The sequence below is a fragment of the Acipenser ruthenus genome, chromosome 4, assembly GCF_902713425.1.
Source record: "Acipenser ruthenus chromosome 4, fAciRut3.2 maternal haplotype, whole genome shotgun sequence".
Classification (NCBI taxonomy): Eukaryota; Metazoa; Chordata; class Actinopteri; order Acipenseriformes; family Acipenseridae; genus Acipenser; species Acipenser ruthenus.
Genome location: NC_081192.1, coordinates 6,766,550 through 6,789,170, shown reverse-complemented (window position 1 = coordinate 6,789,170; position 22,621 = coordinate 6,766,550). Strand labels below are relative to the sequence as shown.

At 40.2% G+C, this 22,621-nt stretch overlaps 1 protein-coding gene across 1 annotated transcript in view; it reads right to left on the bottom strand.

The window, feature by feature from the left end:
• The window catches only part of LOC117399762 (juxtaposed with another zinc finger protein 1), a 99,478-nt gene extending 77,337 nt beyond the window's left edge, over window positions 1–22,141 (bottom strand). The window contains exon 1 of the mRNA XM_033999130.3: window positions 21,909–22,141. Within this exon, the coding sequence (XP_033855021.1) occupies window positions 21,909–22,023 (115 nt within the window). The 5' untranslated portion in view covers window positions 22,024–22,141. The remainder of the gene's footprint in view (window positions 1–21,908) is intronic.
• Window positions 22,142–22,621: the final 480 nt, after the last annotated feature.

Sequence of the window (22,621 nt, the reverse complement as noted above, 5' to 3'; positions counted from 1 at the left end):
GTAGCCTAAGCCACCGAGTGCCTTTCAAAAATTGCCCCACCAGGAAATGAGCTCCTGGGGAGACTGAATCGATTTTTACATGGCATACCGAAAAGGCTGCCAAATAGACCTTTAGAGTACAAGGAGATTTCCCTTCATCAAAAAGGGAATTGCAGTATAACTGCCTGTCACAAAGACGGCCGGAGTGGGTGGCGTCAGACCAGAAACAGGAACACAAACGACAGAGACTTGGAGTTTGGTGGAGCTGAGCGAATGGTTTCGCTCAGCATTTAATAAAACAGCACAGAAAATAAAAGGTTTGAAACAACAAAAACACAGGACACGGCACTACACGCCAAAATAAAGAGACAAACAAAACGACTAAACACTAAACAGACGGTGCAGGACAGACGAACAAACACGGTGAGTGAAAACACTTAACTATTATTCTTCTTCTTATTATTATCTTTGCCTCCGTCTCCAATCCCGTTCTCCACTCACCGAACACCTAACCCCGACCGAGTGCTACGTGTCTCTATATATACTGTTGTGCTGGGATTCAATTACTAATTAATTATTCACTTGAATCCCAGCACGTGAATTAATTCTGTGCAACCCCGTGCTCACATATTACATTTAACCAGCACGTGAAGTGATTTGTGCTCTCCTCGTGCCTAAATACAAATCTACACTTTTTAAATATACGTGAAACACAGACCCGTTTATATCCCGTGTACCAATCTATACACCAACATTAACACACGCACGCAACATACAACATAGAACACACAAATGCACACAGGGGCGGGGCACTTTGCCACATATACCCCCCCTTGTGCGCAGCACACATGGCCTCAACGGCCACCTCCCCCCTTAAAAATCCAGCAGTCCAGGACAAAGTCTCGGGCTGGGAAGGGAGGCTTCAGTAGGCCCATGGCTGGCAATGCTGTCAGCTCCCCTGCCGGTAGTGGCACGGCTGACAACATGCTGGTCCCGTCCTGCAGCGAAAAAGCTGCGGGGGCAGGTGGTCCCCCGACCTCCCCCTTCTTCGTAGCCGGCAGCTCCCTCCTGTGGGGCTCCGGCCTCAAGAACTCCTGCAGCGAAACTGCTGCTGGGGAAAGTGGTCTCCAGACCTCGTCCCCCTTCTTTGTAGCCGGTAGCTCCCTTTGGTGGGGCTCCGACCACAGTACTGCCGGCAGCGAAGAAGCTGCAGTGGGAGCAGGTCTCCGGACCTCCTCCACGATCTCCGGCAGCGAAACTGCTGCAGTGGGAGCAGGTCTCCTGACCTCCCCCACGATCTCCGGCAGCAAAACTGCTGCTGGGGTTGGTGGTCTCCAGACCTCCTCCCCCTTCTTCGTGGCCGGCAGCTCCCCTTTCTGGGGCTCCGGCCACCGTACTCCCTGCAGAGGTACGGGCAGCAGAGGCAGCTCCTGCTCCTCTGCTCCGGGCGGTGGCGGAGGCAGAGGCAGCTCCAGCTCCTCTGCTCCTGGCGGTGGTGGAACCAGCAGGTATTCACCCTCTGTTGGTGGAGGTGGGAGGGGCCAGCAGTCCTCCCACTGCGGTGGAGGTGGAACCAGCAGGTATTCACCCTCTGCTGGTGGAGGTGGGAGGGGCAAGCAGTCCTCCCACTGCGGTGGAGGTGGAACCAGCAGGCATTCACCCTCTGCTGGTGGCGGTGGGACCAGCAGGTATTCACCCTCTGCTGGCAGCTTGGGTCCTAGGGCTGTGGAAGCCCCGACTTCCCTCTCTTCGGGCTGTGGATGCACCGACTCCTCCCCTTTGGGCTGTGGACGCCCCGACTCCTCCCTGTTGGGCTGTGGACGCACCGACTCCTCCCTGTTGGGCTGTGGACGCACCGACTCCTCCCTGTTGGGCTGTGGACGCACCGACTCCTCCCTTTTGGGCTGTGGACGTTCGGGCTCCCCCCACTCAGGCGTAGGACGTTCGGGCTCCTCCCACTCAGGCGTAGGACGTTCGGGCTCCTCCCACTCAGGCGTAGGACGTTCGGGCTCCTCCCACTCAGGCGTAGGACGTTCGGGCTCCTCCCACTCAGGCGTAGGACGTTCGGGCTCCTCCCGCTTGGGCTGTGGACGCTCAGGCTCCTCCCGCTTGGGCTGTGGAGGCAAAACCAGCAGGCATTCTTCCTCTGCTGGTGGAGACGGGGACAGCAGGCATTCTTCCTCTGCTGGTGGGACTGCTACCTGGGCTGCTGTTCCACTTATAATTGCCTCCAGGTAGCTGAGGACCAAACCCACACCTTCCTCCCAGGTGCTTACGGTCTGTTCCCTCGCATAAGCCTCCCATCGTTCCCTATCCATAAACTCCAGGAACTGGACGACTACTGGGATAGACTGGGCCTCCAGCCCAGCATTTTCCAGCATCCAGTCCCGCACTTTGATCGCGTCTTCTGCCATTTTTCCTTTTTTTTTTTTTTCTTTTTTTTTAATCCAAACTGCGGTTCCTGCTCTGGCCTGAGTCCTGGAGGCGCTGTCGATCCCACGCAGGACACCACGTGTCACAAAGACGGCCGGAGTGGGTGGCGTCAGACCAGAAACAGGAACACAAACGACAGAGACTTGGAGTTTGGTGGAGCTGAGCGAATGGTTTCGCTCAGCATTTAATAAAACAGCACAGAAAATAAAAGGTTTGAAACAACAAAAACACAGGACACGGCACTACACGCCAAAATAAAGAGACAAACAAAACGACTAAACACTAAACAGACGGTGCAGGACAGACGAACAAACACGGTGAGTGAAAACACTTAACTATTATTCTTCTTCTTATTATTATTATTATCTTTGCCTCCGTCTCCAATCCCGTTCTCCACTCACCGAACACCTAACCCCGACCGAGTGCTACGTGTCTCTATATATACTGTTGTGCTGGGATTCAATTACTAATTAATTATTCACTTGAATCCCAGCACGTGAATTAATTCTGTGCAACCCCGTGCTCACATATTACATTTAACCAGCACGTGAAGTGATTTGTGCTCTCCTCGTGCCTAAATACAAATCTACACTTTTTAAATATACGTGAAACACAGACCCGTTTATATCCCGTGTACCAATCTATACACCAACATTAACACACGCACGCAACATACAACATAGAACACACAAATGCACACAGGGGCGGGGCACTTTGCCACACTGCCATAGGGCATGTCATGGGTTCAAACCCACGAGACAAGCACCACGTCTGGAACATGCCCCACTTGTACCCATATTGGGAATGGGTGGAGGCTGCCCTGGCGTTTTGCAGGGTGTTAAAATATCCTATTTGATAACCCCAGACGGCTCAAATGTAGCCGTCCATGGGCCAAACCCAGAGCTTCAGGCTCGATGGGTTGGAGTGCCTTGCGCCTGACTGAGCAGGTCGCGACGCATTGGCAGTTCCCACGGTTGGCCGTTCAGCAGCTGCATCAGGGAGGAGAACCAGACTCTCCTGGGCCAGTAAGGGGCTATTAGGAGCACAATGGCCCGGTCTTGTCTGATCTTCTCCAGACACAACGGGAGCAGTGAATGCGGTGGAAACGCTTATAGCAGATGTGCAGGCCACAGGTGTGCAAGTGCGTCTATCCCCAGAAGTCCCCCTTCTCCCTTTATGGAGAACCACAAGGGGCAGTGTTTTGACTCTTGAGAGGCAAATAGGTCTACTTCTGCCCTCCCGAATCTCTCCCAAATGAGGCTCACAACCTCAGGATGGAGTCTCCACTCTGCGCCGCAAAACTGATCATAATTATTATTATTATTATTATTATTTATTTCTTAGCAGACGCCCTTATCCAGGGCGACTTACAATTGTTACAAGATATCACATTATACATTATTTCACATTATACAGATATCACATTATTTTTACATACAATTACCCATTTATACAGTTGGGTTTTTACTGGAGCAATCTAGGTAAAGTACCTTGCTCAAGGGTACAACAGCAGTGTCCCCCACTGGGGATTGAACCCACAACCCTCCGGTCAAGAGTCCAGAGCCCTAACCACTACTCCACACTGCTGCACCTAGAGCCTTTATATGGCCACCACTGTTAAGGAAAACTGGAGAGGCAACTTACACAAGATAAATACTTTTTGGTGGAATATCAAATCACTGGTATTTTTAAAACGAGTCAAGAAAAATGAATGTTAACAAAGGTCTGTTCTGAAATGGCTGACTACTATTATTTCAAATGAAGTGCTGTAATAAGTTTATTTTGTACTGTAAGCATTCTACAGGCATAAACCAGGGATAGGGATCAGTTGTTGTTTACTGACTTGTCCTGAAATCACTGCAACAACCTGAATCCATTTGTCATTTACTATATGGCTTTAACCTCACTGACTGACTACTTTGTTAAGAAAATCTGTATCCAAAACCATAAAAGTCTACAGGCAGTTAAATTAGTTTATTAGAACATTCTTATTTTTACCCAAATATAGTTCCATTCTTTTAACCATTAAAATCAAAATCGGCCTGTGTCTTAGTCACCAATATGGATCAATAATGTACGTGTTTGCTACTCCTTAAATATAATATTGCCTTGCGTCATTAATTATTATTTCAACATCATTGAAACTAAATATATTTTAAAGAAATCAGGCTGCAGTGTGCCATGTATGTGTCTGTTACTTGATCACAACCACACTGACTTTTTCATAACAGGCCTTGTTGACATGGCTTACACAACATTTCCAGTTTAAATATGTTAAGCAAATGGAAATTTAAAATTAAAAAAGGAAAAAACAAGCCGTGCATTCCTGCTTCATTTTTTCACATCAACACAGACGCTTACTGTGTACTTTTGAATTTTTCGTTTTTAATACCCCACGCCCCCTATAGTTTGTTCATAATTTGAGTCCTGGTATCCTAACTCTGGTTTTATTCCTGAGGGTCTCTTGGTGGTTTTAAAACGACTCTAATTGCATTCTTCATGCCAGCTGAAAGCGGACAGCTTCCGCTTTCTAACTCATTATCAGAACACATCAAGGGGTTCTGCAAGGGAAGGAGCACCTGGTCCAAATTTATCTCAACAGCCCACAGCAAAATGGGTAGGTGCTTAATGTTTCAGCTAAATGGTGACATTTTTATGAAGTATCCAAATAGTCAGACACATATATAAAGCTTTTTGAAAGGAGTATGAATGCATTAAAAAGGTGATACGTGTATCAAACCTTTTACTGTGCCACCCAAAAGCCTTTCCAAGGAAAGAAAGAGCTGTGATCCTCACACAATGTCCTGTGTACATCTGAAAGCCAAACAGCGAATCTTACAACACTTCATTATCATTCCTTCTCTGTGTAATGCCAATGCAATGCCACCTGTTTTTTTTTTTTTTTTTTTTGTTTTTTAGGGATAGGCACAATTAGAAAAACAGTACCTGGCTAATTCCATGCTTACATTAGGTAGCCCAATGTCGAATTAATAACAAAAAACATATACTGTACAGATCAACCACTCTCACCTTCGCAGAAGCAAAAACTCCAGCACAACTGACAGCTATATAAAATCAGTGGTTATTTTTTATTTAATTCAACCTTTCAAAATCATGCACAGTACACCCTATTGACAACTGATACTGCATATCATTCATACAATCCATGTGGAAGTGCACAAGATCTGGTGGTTGTGTCTACAATCTAATCTGTTTTAAGATTTGATTTTAGTTTTCATTTACACTGTACACATGTATACAGTACTACAACAATAAAACAAGCTCCACTAACTATAACAACGAATTTAAACAATCTAGTCTATTTTAGAACGTTGTTAATATAGCGTTTTTCATACACTATAGAGTACATAATGGAAGTGTCATAAGACTGTTCCCAAGAACACCGTTTCTGGAAAGGCAGGCCACAGGAAAGGGGGAAACGCACAGAGCAGCAGCATAAATTTACTGTGCTGTAGTGGAGCCATTTTATGGCCTGTTACTGCTGCCTGCAGGTTGTGCACACAAAATGAAAGTTCTTCATCCTAAAATCCTGCCTGGAACAGATGTCTTCCTTTGCTTGGTTAATTGCACTCTTAAGCGCAAAACAAAGACTGCTTATCAGATGACAGCTCAAATAGTTTTCTGGCACCATTTGGAAAGGAAAATGAGAACTTTTTGTATCTTCCTGTACAAAAAGAATTACATGCAGTACATTACATTTAGATTCATTTGGCATGTAATTTAGATTCCACAGAACCTCCCTTGGTTTTATTTTCTACTTTTAATCCCCAAAAGAGACGACGGTTATTTTCACTACCTTGAGAAAAGTTTTTTTATTTATTTTTTTGTAAATCACCGAGCACTTCGAAAGTGAAGCTACCCCCCCCCCCCCCAAATCATCTGTAACAGAAACCTGTCCATAAACAAACTATGATCTTCTTGTGTCTGAAACTGTTTATTTTATAAACATAACTCTGTAATTCGCTGAACAATCTTTGCAGCAATCACAATATAGCAACATGTAGTCAAGACGTTCCACAGTCCAAGGTGTGTACAGATAATTATATCTGTATTTCTGGTCAAACAGTTTTTTCTTCAATTTGATAAAGAAGCTTGATGACATACTTGACCAAGAGTTAAAGTCATCACAAACACAGTTAATCATTTTGCTTTCAAATGATTAACTGCCCAAAGAATACACCGCTCCTAAATCAATGAAACGCCCCAATTCTAAACAATTCAAAACATCAACACCTAAGATTTTATGATATGGCACCGTCTATATAGTTCTGTTTTACGAGTAAAACCTTATTATACATTAATAAGTGTTGGTGGTGGTGGCTGGGGCTTTGTGCATTTTAGTGAAAGCTTGGGTGCATGCAATTAGGCCAGCCAGGTGCAGCTGGATTTGGGTACTAATAAATGTTATTATTTCTGTTCCGATTCAGGGGCACATACAAATCGGCCTAAATTAGTAAGGAAATTATTTCCATGTTTGCAGCTGCCATGTAGAAACAATTGTGCTGTCATTAGTACCAATACATTTCTGAAATTCCTTTTTCTTAACCTGTCAGACCGACGTTTAATGAGGTCAGGAAAAAAAAAAAACTGACATTGCAAATTAACTGCATCTGATTCATAACACTTTAAATGTATGTTGTAGTCAATGCTTTACTGAGTGACTAAGTGAAGAAATAGTTTTAGATACTGTACATAAAACCTTAAGTATAAGTGGAAATGCATTTTTAAAGGAGTAGATAGATGCTGTTGGGGGGGGGGGGGGAGTAACAGATAAAAAAAAACACTACAATACATCTTACCATAACTTCAGAGTATGCCTCCTTTGGGTAGCAAGGTTAATACAGCAATATCACACATCCATCTTACTACACATTACCATGCAATGGGAACTACTGGTATTCAAGTGGCAAATGCATAATATTAAAATCACATAAACAGACATATAACATGAAAAAGCGTTTTTTTTATTAGCGATTTCTAATTTTATATAATGAAGGTGTTCTACAATAAAATGTAACTTCTCTGGAACCAAAACCCTCATAGTTTTATTCCTCCTACACCCCCCCCCCCCCCCCCCGGTGTCTTTTTATTATATTGTTTTTGCCATGTGCTGACAGCATATTTTAGTCTTCTACTTCTACTTTTTTTTTTTTTTTTTTTTTTATGTTCAAGGCGTCTTAAATCAATGACTGCATCATGGGGAGACAAGGGGTCATTAAATAAATCAAAGGCCTGTGAGCCCTGTGCTGCAAAGCCACCTCATCGCACACATTTTGGTAAAGAGCAGCAGCATCACCGTATGGAGAGAAACACTTACTACAAGCAATAGCCATACAGGAGCTGAATTATAATTAAAAAAGCACGAGTCGTGTTTTTTTGTTTGTTTGTTTTTTTTTTAAAACAGCTGCCCTCCAGATGGGGGAGGGGGGGGGAGAAAAAGAATTATTCTAAAGCCCACTCATAATGACTTAAAGTTTTCCTCTATAATGAAAAAAAACTCATTTCCAGGAAACTAGCTTCAATTTCAAATCCAGGTAATTTTATATTTTACTGTGATTGTTGATATTGTACCAACTGCATAGTAATAACATCTGAATACTGTTTATTCGTACAGATATACAGAGCATGTACCGATAGCTTGAACTGCAATTTTAAGAACAAAACAACAGAGGTGGGGTTAACGCTTACAAAAAAGTACTATAGTATATTGTAGTAGTACTATAGTATACTATAGAATGTTATAGTAATACTATAGGACATCATAGGAGGACATTACAGTAATACTATAGTAATGTACAGTATTTTACAGTAATACTATAGGACACCATAGTACTATATAAATGCTAGTAATAGTAATGTATGCCATAGTATTTTGTAACAGTACTTTAAGACAGCATATATCACTAAAAGCTAATGTGATACACCAAAATGAAACTTTACCAAGGGAGCATGTTTTTATATATATATATATATATATATATATATATATATATATATATATATATATATATATATATATATATTTTCATCGGTAGACTACACCAATAAATGCTTATGCTGCCATGCATGGTAACACTTGTTTTATGTGTTAACTTGGACATTTAACGCTGTAAATGTGCTTCACCAGTCATCATGGCGTCACATTCAAATCTTCATCTTCATGTTTATATACCTACACGTTTTAATACCACTGTAGTAATATTTTTTTATTATTATTTCAATTTGATTAGGCCTACTAGTACAATTTCTGAATGCACAACGATAGTAATACTCGAGGCTCGAGACTTCTTTGATTCTAAGGCACGCAGAGTTCATTTCAAAATGAAAGCGTTCTATTTCTAGTAAGTAACTGTAAAACGTCAAGGCATCGAAATTGAAGAATACTGTAATTAATAGTAATTATAAATATAACTAAAAACACTGTAAAACGATTACTAAATAATAATGAAAGAATATTCTCCATTTGTAGAGACATGACGGAGGAAAACGTAACAGAACCATGGAGAGTAAAGTTTTCCTAAAAAATAATTAAAGGTTCATCTTTCAAAGCCAGTGCTCTGTTACAAACCATTTTTTTTTTGTTTGTTTAAGCAGCCTATATTTAACCATGTCTGCAAGCACGTTTTTTAGTTCTTATTTAAGCACCATTGTATTTGTTAACTGTAACTATAATAAAAACGTTTTAATTGAGCTAATAACACCAGTGTTAAAACACTTCTTCATTTATGTTATATTAAATTGATTTTAGTTACACGATTACAATGTGAATCCTGTTGACAAAGATACAGAAACTGGATTAGAAAAAAATGCATTACCAAGAAAATGTTTTGTTTAACAGACAGCTGAGCTGCACACAGTAATAATTGTTGTAAAGTTGCACTTTTATGCAACACTACTTCTTGTTGTGTTTTTCCCCACATACACGTGCAAACGTTTTGGATGTAAAGAAAAATAAGTTAATGCAGCTATCAGAACTAAACTGAATAACGAAGAAAAACTGCTAGTCACATTACTGACAAACTTAACTGCTAAGTAATATACAGAATCAACAACATTCTATACACAAATAAAAATGCTTCATTAAAAATCTCAGATTGTTTTTGTTTTATTTGTAATAAACCATTTGAAGAATGTTGTATTGTGTTTAAATATGCTTACTACTAATATTACCATTGTACTAATAGTGTATGTTTGACTATTGTAGTATTAAATTGTAGCTGTACTACTGTATAGAGGACAGTACTGTAACACATTAATATAGTACTACTACAGTACTATTGTAGAGTACAGAACCATAGTACAGTACTATAGTACTACTGTAGAGTACAGAACCACTGTACTACTATAGCACTGTATAGTACAGTACAATACAATAGTACTACTATATTACAGTACTCTAGTAGTACTATGGTACAGTACCATAATACTGTAGTACAGTTCTATAGTGTTTTTATAGTAATACTATAGTACTTTTTGTAAGGGAAGGTTAGGGTTAGGGTTAAACTACAGTATTATAATGGGAAAAAATATATATATTATATTTACTTCTGGATAAAAAGAGTCCCTCAAACAGTTTTCTAGTTGTTCAACATCAACATCATTTTATTGTAATTACTAATTAATTAAAATCAACAAAGCCTCCGTGCTAAACTCAGTCACTCAGAAAAGACTATTCCATGATAGCAAATGTCAATCATGTATTTTTATTTATAATAAAATTACAGAAAAGGCGGCAAAGAAAAGTTCAGTGACAAATATTTCAACTGGAAGTCTTTTTCAACGTCTTTCAATGTTGTAATTGCTGGAGATTCCCTACATATTATTCTGGACCCCAACATCGATTGGTAGAAGTGTAAATGGTCTCTTAATGGTCATATAAAGAAAGGTGGACATGCGAGTGGTCTCTTAATGGTCACGTGAAGATAGGTGGACATGCGAGTGGTCTCTTAACGGTCACGTGAAGATAGGTGGACATGCGAGTGGTCTCTTAACGGTCACGTGAAGATAGGTGGACATGCGAGTGGTCTCTTAACGATCACATAAAGAAAGGTGGACATGCGAGTGGTCTCTTAATGGTCACATGAAGATAGGTGGATGTGTGCTCTTGATTGTGTAATGAACTGCTATACCTTGCACTGAAATGTATTTATATTATGCTTAGCCAGTCCTCTAGGGAGTTCCACCTCTTGTAGCTAGTCTCAGTAGTCAGACCATCGCACAAGGAGAAGGGAGTATGATGGATAACTAGTCATAACGGAGTATGTGCGCACTTGTTATTTTACTTTACTACTGCCTACGGAGTCTGTTTGAAACCTTCAACTATGTTGCTCGTTATACTTTACTAATGCATGTATGTATACTGGCTATGATAAGTACTCAGAAGACAGCAACTACAAAAGTGCCATGCATACCCTTCATTCCAGTGAATAAACTGAGCTTGACTGCCGAAACTGTGCCTCGTAATTTCACTGCATCCTGAAGGTGCAGCATGACTTACTATGGGGAAAACTCTCCTGAAGTGGAGTCCATAACTCTACAATTGGTAGAAGTGTGAGTGGTCTCTTAATGGCCACATTGAGATAGGTGGGCATGTGCTCTTATACTTGAACGGGACATTAAGCTTGCAGAGGTGCGAGTGGCTAGTTATTATGATAATAACTCAACAGATGAAGCGAGTACTGATCTCTGAGGTATGAGGCTTGGAGGCATATTTTTGAAACTACTGCGACAAAAAGGTTCATTTTTCTTTTTTACAATACCCACGATCTCACTTGATCAAGAGAATCATAGAATGCAGTTGTGTACCAAGTATAAAACCAATATCTCAAACTTTAGAGGTAGATCTTTACCTTCCAGAAACCAAAATGTCACTTGACCACCTCACTGAAATGTATTTTACTGCACAGTTAACTGTGTTGTATATGACACCAAGACTGAGGAAATTCACTATAAATGTGTTGGGTATCTCAGGAAAAAAAAAGACATTTAATAGTAGTTTGGCCATCAAACAGATGTAATAATAATAATAATAATAATAATAATAATAATAATAATAATAATAAATAATCTACAGGTCTCAAATATTATTAGCAATCCAGGTAAATCTTGGATTCATAAACATTGAATCCAATCTGTTAAATCACAACAGGTTAATCCAGCCAAAAGTAACAGATCAACTACTGGTATCATGAAGAGTAAAATAAGATTTTAAACGAAGCAGACAATCCATTCAAAATACCAAAGTGTATGATCATTTTCACTTGTAAAGTAATGTACTTCAGAACCATTAATAAAATGTTTACAATGTTTCAAATAAAACTCACTACACTGGCACAGAATCAGAATTTACCAACTACCACACTACAATAACCAGGTATGAAACTTGACATGATTGCTGACCTGCAGTAAAATTTCATGATGTAGTAAACTAGTTGGCATGTTAGAATGTAAACATTAGCAAGACAGCAACCCCAAACAAAAACAAGTCAATCCAATACTATATCTGATTTAGGAGCCTGTATACTGGGCTTCTCTGCCATTTTCATACTCTACAGTGTAGGTTCCAGTACCTTAGCGAGAGCATCCTTGGGCTACTATTGTGCTCCTTCACATTACAAGACAACTGAGGAGAGAGTTCACCTCACTTCCGAATGAACAAATCCTTTATTTTCATTATTATGCCTAATAAAGATAAAATGCACACTACTATGTGAACACAGTGTTTGGTTCTTTATTATTCTTTTTCAAAATCATAGGCTAATTATGATTATAACTATCTGGAGTAAGCATGTTTTTAAAAATCTGGTCAGTGATCTATCTCATCGGTTCTCAAACTGGGGGTGTCCTGGGGGGGCGTTAGAAGGTTCAGGGGACTTTTATTTATTTATTTAATTACAGCACACATCTTAACCTAGGCTATACCGTATAACAGGTGGATACCTTATTTGTGCTTTATTGGCTATTTTGATTGGCTTGCCAATAATACTTCCACCAATCAGAGGGTTGCATACAGTACTCGTAGCGATCCCGCCCTCTGTCAGACTGGTATACAGAACAGGTTAAAGAAGCGCTGGACAAGAGAAATAATGTGTCCGATATCAAAGTGGATATGAGATTGGCAGCGACGAAGCCAATTTGCTTGAAAACATTAAAAGTAGACCGGACATTTTCATCAATGGATCAGAAACCCAGAGGCAGTGTAAACTGCCTGCTACTGTAGTAGGACTGTTCTTTTTTATACTGTTACTGTTTTAGCAGACATTTGAGTAACATTTATTAAAATGTTTTCGGAATAAATGTATAAATGTAAAACTGTGACTTTTTATGTGAATGTGCTGTGAAAGAAATCCACCAACCTGTCAATCCGCCGAATTTAATACCAGCCAAAATTTCCCTTTATGCGGAATATATTAACTTAAAACAAATCTTTATGCTGTCACCTCCAGGCATGTCAAAGTGTGTAGATGGCGCTGTGCATCTGACTGGTGCCTTTTAAGCTTGCATATTTTTGGACAAAGTCCGCTGCCATCTGGTAATGTATGTTGTTTATCAGCTTACTCTGTAGTAAGCGTTGGTCACAATCAGTAAACTTTAACTTGCAGTGTTAAGTTTGCTCTTATTACGATGGATCAGTGGCTCCTTGTTGAAAAACAACAAAACATCAGTGACATACAGAGAAGCCGCAGGCATGTTGGATTTATTTTACCAGTATATGTACATATGTATGTGTGTATGTGCAGTGTTTGCTCCAGGACTTACAGGCTGAGGGTCAATGTGGCCCTCACTCTAAATTTTACGGGAACATTTTCTTCAGTGAGGGGGTCAATATGTTTGATAATTCAGAACCAACCACCATTTCTTTTCTTTGTTTTTAAATATGCCAGCAGAGTTTACTGACCTTTTGCTTCTGAAGAACAAAAAATAAAACTGTAAAGCTGTAGATACAACCAAGGTGTCTCTACAATACTCACTGTCACTGTTGGGGAAAATATTGGTAAATGTGTCACAGTGACGCTGGTGTGTCACCGAGTAGAGTAGATTAATTGTACCAGATCACACTAGAACAGGGGTTTACAATCTTTTTAAGCTGCATACCCCTTTCCAAAAAAAATAGTCCACCGCGTACCCCCATCTGAGATAGTTATAATAAAATCAAAACAGAAAAAAAAGGTCTGTACAATAACATGATACAACAAAACGCACAAGCCTTGGAGTGTGTGATGGATACAATTATTACAGTATTATAATGGGAAAAAAATATATATTATTTACTTCTGGATAAAAAGAGTCCCTCAAACAGTTTTCTAGTTGTTCAACATCAACATCATTTTATTGTAATTACTAATTAATTAAAATCAACAAAGCCTCCGTGCTAAACTCAGTCACTCAGAAAAGACTATTCCATGATACTAGCAAATGTCAATCATGTATTTTTATTTATAATAAAATTACAGAAAAGGCGGCAAAGAAAAGTTCACTATCCACGCATCTCTACAGCTGACCTCATTACGAAAACATATTATTGGCATTTTTTAATTCTTGTTGACTAAAACGTACAGTACTGATGCTAATTAAAAAACAATAATAAAACGCTTACCTAACATAACAGTGTGATGGATGTCCCTGCTTGTTAACACACAAATCACCGATGCTGGCAGGGAAATTGGACAGAGCTTCAGTCGCAAGACATTTTTGGCGTTTTTAATCTCTGATGGTATTTCGTCTTGATCGCTCCCTTTGCTAGTAATGTACTAGTATTGAGCCAACAATCCATATTTGTTCACTGGATTGAAAGCTAAAAACTCTCACACCAGACGTAACGGCTTGTCAAATTAGACCGCATGGCAATACTTCGGTTTCTCATTGGCCATACATTATGTATTTTGAAAAGAACCAATAGTACTTAAGTTACAATAAACTTTAAATCAGGTCATTGAAAAAAATAAATATCGATTTGCAGGCATGAATGCACACAGGAAATAAAATGAGTTAAAGACTAGGCTTTTAGTTTTTTTTAAATATATATTTTTTTATCCCAAAGAAAGACTGCAGTAACCGCCCAACTGTTTATATGACATTTAAACAACAGGGTTTATTTATAACGTACATATTTAATATGTAAATTAGCCATGTGTGCACTGAACGCACTGTCACAGCACATCAGTCTGGTGTTAGCGATTAAACGTTGATTACAAGACAAAAGTTTGCAATAGATTGGCAAGTGGTACTAAATAAAATGCGTTGTCATTTCAGAATTTTTCTCACGTACCCCAGTTTGAAAACCACTGCATTAGAAGAAACCACATTACCAACAGATAGTTTAATAGTCGTATTTAAATGCCATTGTCCTGACTGGTAAATTCTTACCTTCCAGCTGTCCCTTTACTTTGACAATTTCCATATCAAAAATGGCATTTTTTTGACATTTTTTCATTCTTAGCCCCCCAAGTAAATATTTTGGACAGTTTTCAAAACAATGTTTGCTTTATTTTTACAACACGGGTACTGTATTTATTTTTTGCAAGGTTAAACGATGGCTGTTATAGGCCTACTGGCGAAATGGTCAAGACAGTTAGTGCTTAACACATACTGCATTATTTTGGCCCTGAATTTTAGAATTTTTTGTCATAGAAGAGACACATTTCACATAGTTTATAACGTTACTGTAGGCTACTTTTTTTTTTTTTTTTTAATCGATGCGGTTTTCGTTTCACAAATCAACTGCACTTCGTCTATAAACTGTGCATTCTACTGGACTGGAGAATAAAAGCACGAGAGTTTAATTATGAAAACGCAAGTGTAAACAAACAAGTACAAAAGATTAGCCTGTTGTCATACATGTCATGTTAATACAGAATGCATTAATTTACTGTGAATTGGTATTGCGTCTGGTCTGGGAAGGGGGACACACGGGCGCGTTAAGAGAAATTCAGCGGGACATTTTTTATTTCAGGGGGGCACTGGCGCAATGGCGCGGCCTAGCGCGAACACATAATGTGTGTGTGTGTGTGTTGGGACGGGTTTAGGGTTAGGGTTGGGGGGCGTTAACTACCACAGACAAGAGGAAGGGGGGCCCAAAAAGTTTGTGAACCTCTGATCTATCTGATACTGTTAGGCTCAGTGTGACATATTAATGCTTGATCATATACCAGCAAAAAACTGGAATTAAAATAAATAATCAAACAAAAATAAATTAGCATGCCACATAAATTGATCTTTAGAGCATTTATCATTCTTAACAGTTACTGTTTTTTTTCTGTTGATGGGACCCAGACTTACAGACTTCCTCAAGTGCAAAAATGAGTCACTGGTCATTTCAACAGTTCCCTCATTACTCATAAAGAATCAGCAGCAGCTCTCCACTAGAGTCTGGGGGCATGGGGGTGGAGAGATAATCTCTGTATTCCTGGCCTGCACATCCTACAGTTGACTGGTGGGTGCTGTATCCATCATATTTATGGATTGGAAAATTAACTAAGGATGAGGAACTGGGTTTTGTATATGGAGACATGTTTGTGGTAGTACTGTTGGATAACACACAAACACACATGCTTTTGTATAAGAATGCTGTTCAAGGGCTTTGTTTTGCATCATTTTATTTGACCACTAGAGGACTCCATTACTCCAGTACATTAGTAGCAACAATATTTTAAGCATAACATGCTAAACCAAGGCTCAAAGTTTATTCGCATTTTACTAACCCTAACTCTTAATTTGCTGCTAGTTTTTTAATGCAGTAGCATTTTTCTGATGCCTTATGCTGCAGTTTATATGACTGACCCCTTAGTGAAAACTTAAATAATTACCGGTAATAGTTTTTTGTTTGTTTTTTTTCTTTTAGTTGTCGCCAATAGTTTTAACCCTGGTTTTCTCCCTAATTTGGAATGCCCAATTATTATTTTTATTCCGGTTCACCGCTGCAACCCCCCGGCAACTCGGGAAACGGAGGCTGAAACACGCGTCCTCTGAAACGTGTTCTTGCCAACCCGTCATTTTTCGCACTGCGGATCCACAGCGAAGCCACCAGTGCCGGAGGACAACACAGATCTGAATGGCTCCACTGCAGACCTGCAGACGCCCTATCAGCCACAGGGGTCGCTGGTGCGCGGTGAACCGTGGATTGCCCTGACGACTGACACAGCCTGGATTCGAACCTGCGATCTCCAGGCTATAGGGCACATCCTGCACTCCACGCGGAGCGCCTTTACTGGATGCGCCACTCGGGAGCCCACGGTATTAGTTTTTTAAACACTTACATTATCTTTCATAAAGCGGGAAACCATTGCTAATAGAGCTTCACGATTTGTAGATGACTCATGGTGTGTCTCAAGCAACAAAATTATGGCTAAACAGAATAAACAGAAATGTTCCTTGCAGATGTGAAACCTTCACGCAGGTGTGGCTGTTTGTTATTGCGTCAGCTCACGAATGGCCGTCATGCATTTTGTCTCGCTCAACCTGGGTCAAAGCGTGTCAACCCACATCCTGAGGTGGGTCGCTGCGGACCTGGGTAGGAGTACCCAAAATCAGACAGTCTCAATAACTTATGCTAAATAATGTTAACACCTAGTTTCATGACAATTGGATGAGAGGTTCTCTAGATATATGGAAAAATAGGAAGTGTGCCATACTGTACAGATCGACATACCTACAACCGACTCCACCTTTAATAGGGGATAAAAACTAGTCTGAAAAACAGTTAAAACAGGGCTTCAGAAGTGGGGATCCACAAACTGTTAACTAGCCTGCCAAAAGAACGTATATCTGTGTGCAGCAAGCCAGCAAATAGGCAGGCAGAAATTAGTGCCACTGAAAACAAGATACATGGAAAAAGTAAAAAAATATTTTGCTATTCCTGCTGGTTTGTGGTGCTTGGTGAAAAAATATTCTCTACTCTTGCAATGTAATCGGACATCTAGATAATTGCTCCCTCTTCAAAACTAGTCAACAGATTTAACAGGCAAGACTTCCAACTAGTGCAGTTGCACAAATATTGGGGTATTCTTTTTATTTTTTTTTACCTGGTTCCAGAAGCTATGCGTAACATACTGTACATGGAACTTTATGGTATTATGGCAATGTTAGTGTGTTCTTGGTGTTAATACCCACATTTTTAAAATGATAAATGGTTCACTTTCCTCCGGTATAGTTCCCTCAGCACTTAAGGTAGCTGTGTTAAAGCCTATGCTTAAGAAACACAATTTCTCAATAACTCAATAACTATAGGCCAATCTCCAACCTACCATTCTTAGATAAGATTCTAGAGAGTTGTTCCACCTCAATTACAAACATTTCTGAATCAATGGTACATTCAAGAAGTTTCAGTCTGGTTTTCATGCTGCACATAGCACCGAGACGGCCCTTGTCAGATTTGTGAATGATCTGCTGATAAGCTCTGACTCGGGCTTTCCATCAGTATTGATATTTTCTAACATAGCACAAAACAGTTCTGCAAAGTTTGGAAAATAGCAGTTTTTTACTCAATTCGCAAACATGTTCGTTCCTCGCAAAACCACCTGTGCATTCATTACCAATACAGCAGAAATGCACAAGAGCTATGCGTGAATGCACAGAATTGGAATACTACACGACAATGGACTGTTAACAATACCCTGCCAAGCAGCTATCATAGGTGTACAGTACATACCATGCCTACCCCCACAAATACATAAATAAGCTACTAAAATGGACAAATGAAACAATGGACAACATGATAGTGTAGGCTATTCAACATATAACTTAAATAAAAATGTATTGTAGCGACTTGCTAACTGGATAAGTGTCAATATGAAGGAGACGGACAAGATATCTCTGTAGCATCAAACTCCACTCTATTTTATAGAAACGCGCCTGTCAGCCGGTGTTCTGAGTAGCTGACTTGTGCTCCTTACACATAAACATATTTACAGAAGCGTGGACTGTAAAACAAACCCACAATGCTGAAAACACTACTCTATTCAGAAGCCCCGAAGACGGGAATCTCAGCATGGAGCTGGCCAAGAATGCTGCCTATGGATACAGTCAGCACATGTGTATCCCTTACTCATGCTCCTGCTGAAAGTCCCTTCCAGCTCCCTCCCCCCGCCCCCCCTCCGCCTCCGCTCCTACCACACCTGTATGGCACAGTCAAAGTATGCTTCTGATATCAATGAGAAATAAATAACAATACTTTTAAAAAAAAAGTCAGCTGTGTCCTTATACCTGACTGTGGAATTACCAGGTGAGGGGCATGAGAAGGAAAGGGAGCCTTTGGAGAATGCAACTACACAGGTATTTTACGGACTGAGCCCTTGGGCACTGCAGCCCTTTTCCAGAGTTGCTGGGGATAGGGCACTTAGCAAAACGCATGTAATGGAAACATTCTGTGCATTGTAAGCCTGTAACACTTATCGCAAAATTTAGCCATTTTCATTCAAATTTGGCCTTTGGAGCAATTCAAATAATTTTGTGCTTAAGCATATGAAATGTGCAAACATGCATACATTTCTTGATCAATCTAGGGTTGATATGCTGCTGTGTGTGTCTATTAAAGTAAAGCTTTCCTGTATTATACAGGTAGTTGTTTAGAATCTGCCGTCTCGGTCTATGTTACACACCGACGGTATGTACTGTGATACCGTGCTGTACTCGTGATTCTGTTTTGGGAGTTATTCTTTCAGCACCAAGAAAGCGTGCTTGGGAGAGTGATTAGTTTTCTTTCAGTCTGAAAGAACGATCATGATTGCAGCTTCCCTGTTTATTTTTTAAACATGTATTAACACTAGTGATGCTGATTTCACAATCGTTCTTTTGAATATAATCATTATATAGATGTGGACGGAACCTTGTATGATCGCTGGGTGTTTTCCATTGTTGTAGTACCTTGGAAAGCGCCTGCATTTCACTTCAGTGACTGGGTGAGTGAGTGCTGGAGTGATGTGTGCGGAGTTAAAGCTTGCTTTTTAAAAGCGTTATTTTGTGCCTCACAAAACTGGTTTTGTGCTTGTTCGCATACTTTCGAACATGGCAGGATCTTGCAAATTGTCAGCCACTTCCGCCAAATTGCGATATGCATACATTATATTTGTGCACAGTGCAAAACAGATTGTGGCACGCAAAAAGAAGTTTCGAATATGCACATTTCGCACATAACGGTCATTTGCAACGCACATAAACCTCTGCGCGGTGTGCAAACCTTTCGAATATCTGGACCATAATCCGCAGACACGGAGTGAACTTCCACTGCTATGCTGATGATACCCAGCTATATTTGTCCCTAAAGCCAGCATGCAGTATAGAATTGATTTTAAGATTTTGCTGTTAACTTACAAGGCCCTAAATGGTTTAGCACCTAGTTATTTGCAGGAGTTACTGACCCTGTATCTTCCAAACCGTACTGAGATCACAGGATGCAGGGCAGCTAGTTATTCCTAGGGTCAACAAAAGCAACACGGGAGGTAGGGCTTTTTCTTGTAGAGCTCCTAAATTATAGAATGCTCTGCCTTTGTTTGTCAGGGAAGCTGGGACAGTTACAATTTTCAAGTCAAGACTAAAAATGCACTTTTATAAAATGGCTTTCTTATCTTAGTGGGTTTTAATGTAACTTTAAAATTGCTGCTTTTGTATTATGTGTATACTGTTATTTAAATGGTCCGACTGTGGTAGTTGTATATGTGACATGCTATACAAATTTATTGCGGTTTGTTCTTTTTTCTGCTATGTACTGTGCAGTGCTTTGCAATACTTTTGTATAAAAAGCGCTATATAAATGCAATAAATAAATAAATAAGGATGCACTGCACAATGAATTGACCAGCATGAACTGTGCTTAACCCTCGATGAATGGCAAGGAATGATATTTTTGAACAAGGTCCATAAATATTCAATCATTACTACATTACGTTATTTGTTTATTTAGCAGACGCCTTTATCCAAGGCGACTTACAGAGACTAGGGTGTGTGAACTATGCATCAGCTGCAGAGTCACTTACAACTAGGTCTCACCCGAAAAACGGAGCACAAGGAGGTTAAGTGACTTGCTCAGGGTCACACAGTGAGTCACTGGCTGACGTGGGACTTGAACCTGGGACCTCCTAGTTACAAGCCCTTTTCTTTAACCACTGGACCAGACAGCCTCCTCCAATCACCAGTATTAAAGCATTAAATATTCAATCACCAGTATTAAACAGTTTCCTTGACTATTTTGCCTGTCCCTCCTGCCTGAAACAATGTACAAACATGTAAAACATAATTAATGTTGCAAATAACTGTGCAAAATTTACCATGCATCATCATCTGGTGACAGAATACAAATTAAGAGAATCAGTGCTGTAATTTCGCTGTAATAAAACTGACATATTTAGAAACAGCTTTAAACCCATCCCCCCAATACAAAATTGATACAGCAACACTACATGCTAAGAGATTTTATCAACCAGGCCACACTGCATTATAATAAAAATAAAAGGAAGCCAGTTTCTTATATGAATAAGGAACATCTAAGGCATTTGACAGTAAGCACGGTGTTTGCTACCAGACTCGTATTTACTAGCAATATCACCCGGTGATAACTAGCATAACTAAGGGGCTTTACTGTGTGTGATCAGATGTCAAAGCACTAGGAATAACCAAAATACCGCTAACTAGTTAATAAATCGCAGTCATTCAAAAGCCAGTTATTATTCTATAAACTAGTGTATATGTTAGCTTCCTGTCATCACGCGTTTCCCGAGGGGACTAAAGTGTATTCTGTATTGGTATCACCATCCTCGGTGACTGTGTTGTATATAACACTGCATTGCATTACATTTAAACTACAAAAATAGGCATACTTCTGACACTCGAATCAGTCACAACTACGTCGTTACTCTATACAACAAACCACAAAATGAACTGTACCCAGCTGCTTTGCACAAAGCGTAGAGGTATTCTCGTAGGCTATGCACGTAACGTTGCAATGTAAACAGACAGTGTTTAGAATCATTGCGTTGCATTCCAAATGCATCTGTCGCTTCCCTCAATGCGGTTAAAACAAATTGAGAGGCATTGCAGGTTTTTAGTTACGCATTGCATTGTTCACTCACTAATCGCTGCTTGTTACTGTAGCTGCAGCAGGCAAAGCTTGCATTACAAGAGTAGGGCCTAGCTGTAAATACTGCAAATGTCAACCGCTCTGGTTAGCAAGCTACTAAGACGGGTTTCTTGTTAAGAACAGCGCAATGCAAATCATTGGCAACAACTAGGTCCCGATTCCCATGATTTTTTAAAAACATTTCTAAGTGTGAAAATGTCACAAATGTAAGCTAACGTCTTAAAAACACAGCACGGCTTAGTCGAATGCACACATCATTACCACACCTAGCAACAGCGCTGACAGGACGCAGGAAGAGAATGGCTGCCACAGCTTTCTCGCTCCCTCAGCCTCTAACGCCGCCTGCCATTGCAATGGGAAGCGCTGCAGTGACTGCAGTTTTTAATGCATTTTAAAGGCGATTTACCGATATGGTTGTCCTCGATGTGCTCGATGAGCTCGGCCAAAGTGGGGAAATGAAGTCCGCAGCCCCCGAACCTGCAGGTGTTGGAGAAGAAGGAGGCAGCGGCAATGCCTGTCATGGTGTTACATTGAATATTATACTGTACGGAAAAGCAAACAGAGGCACCGGCAGCCAGGCAGCGGCGGCAGCAGCTGGAGCGGAGCAGCCAGGGGAGATGAGGCTACAGCAGCAGCGGGGGGAGGGACACAGCAGTAGCATGAATACATGACGTCATGTTTACCTGTTGGACAGCCCCCTGTCCAAACAACCGCCTGAACATTGATAGCGTAAAGAATATTGAACGTGTTCTGCATACGAACAGAAGTGGTATTTAAAGGTGAGATAGGATTTTTTTTTTAAATCTATTAATTAATTGCATTTCTTTTTATTTGGCCCTCAGAGATGCCAAATGAAATCTTTCTTTGTTTCTTTTTTTTTTTGCAAACAGTGTGAAATAAGATGTAGAATTGTGTTTCATTGTACATTTAACAGGATTAAAAGGACCTCATGGTGGTATTGGAATGTGTTTTTGGTTAGTTATATTTTAAACATGGCTATATATTATGAAAGCTGGGGAGGGGGGGGGGGGGCTTGTGAGTCAGCATGAGCAGCTCAGGGCTGGTATTGTGGTATTAAACACAATCTGCTAATAAATAAATAATAATAATAAAACACAG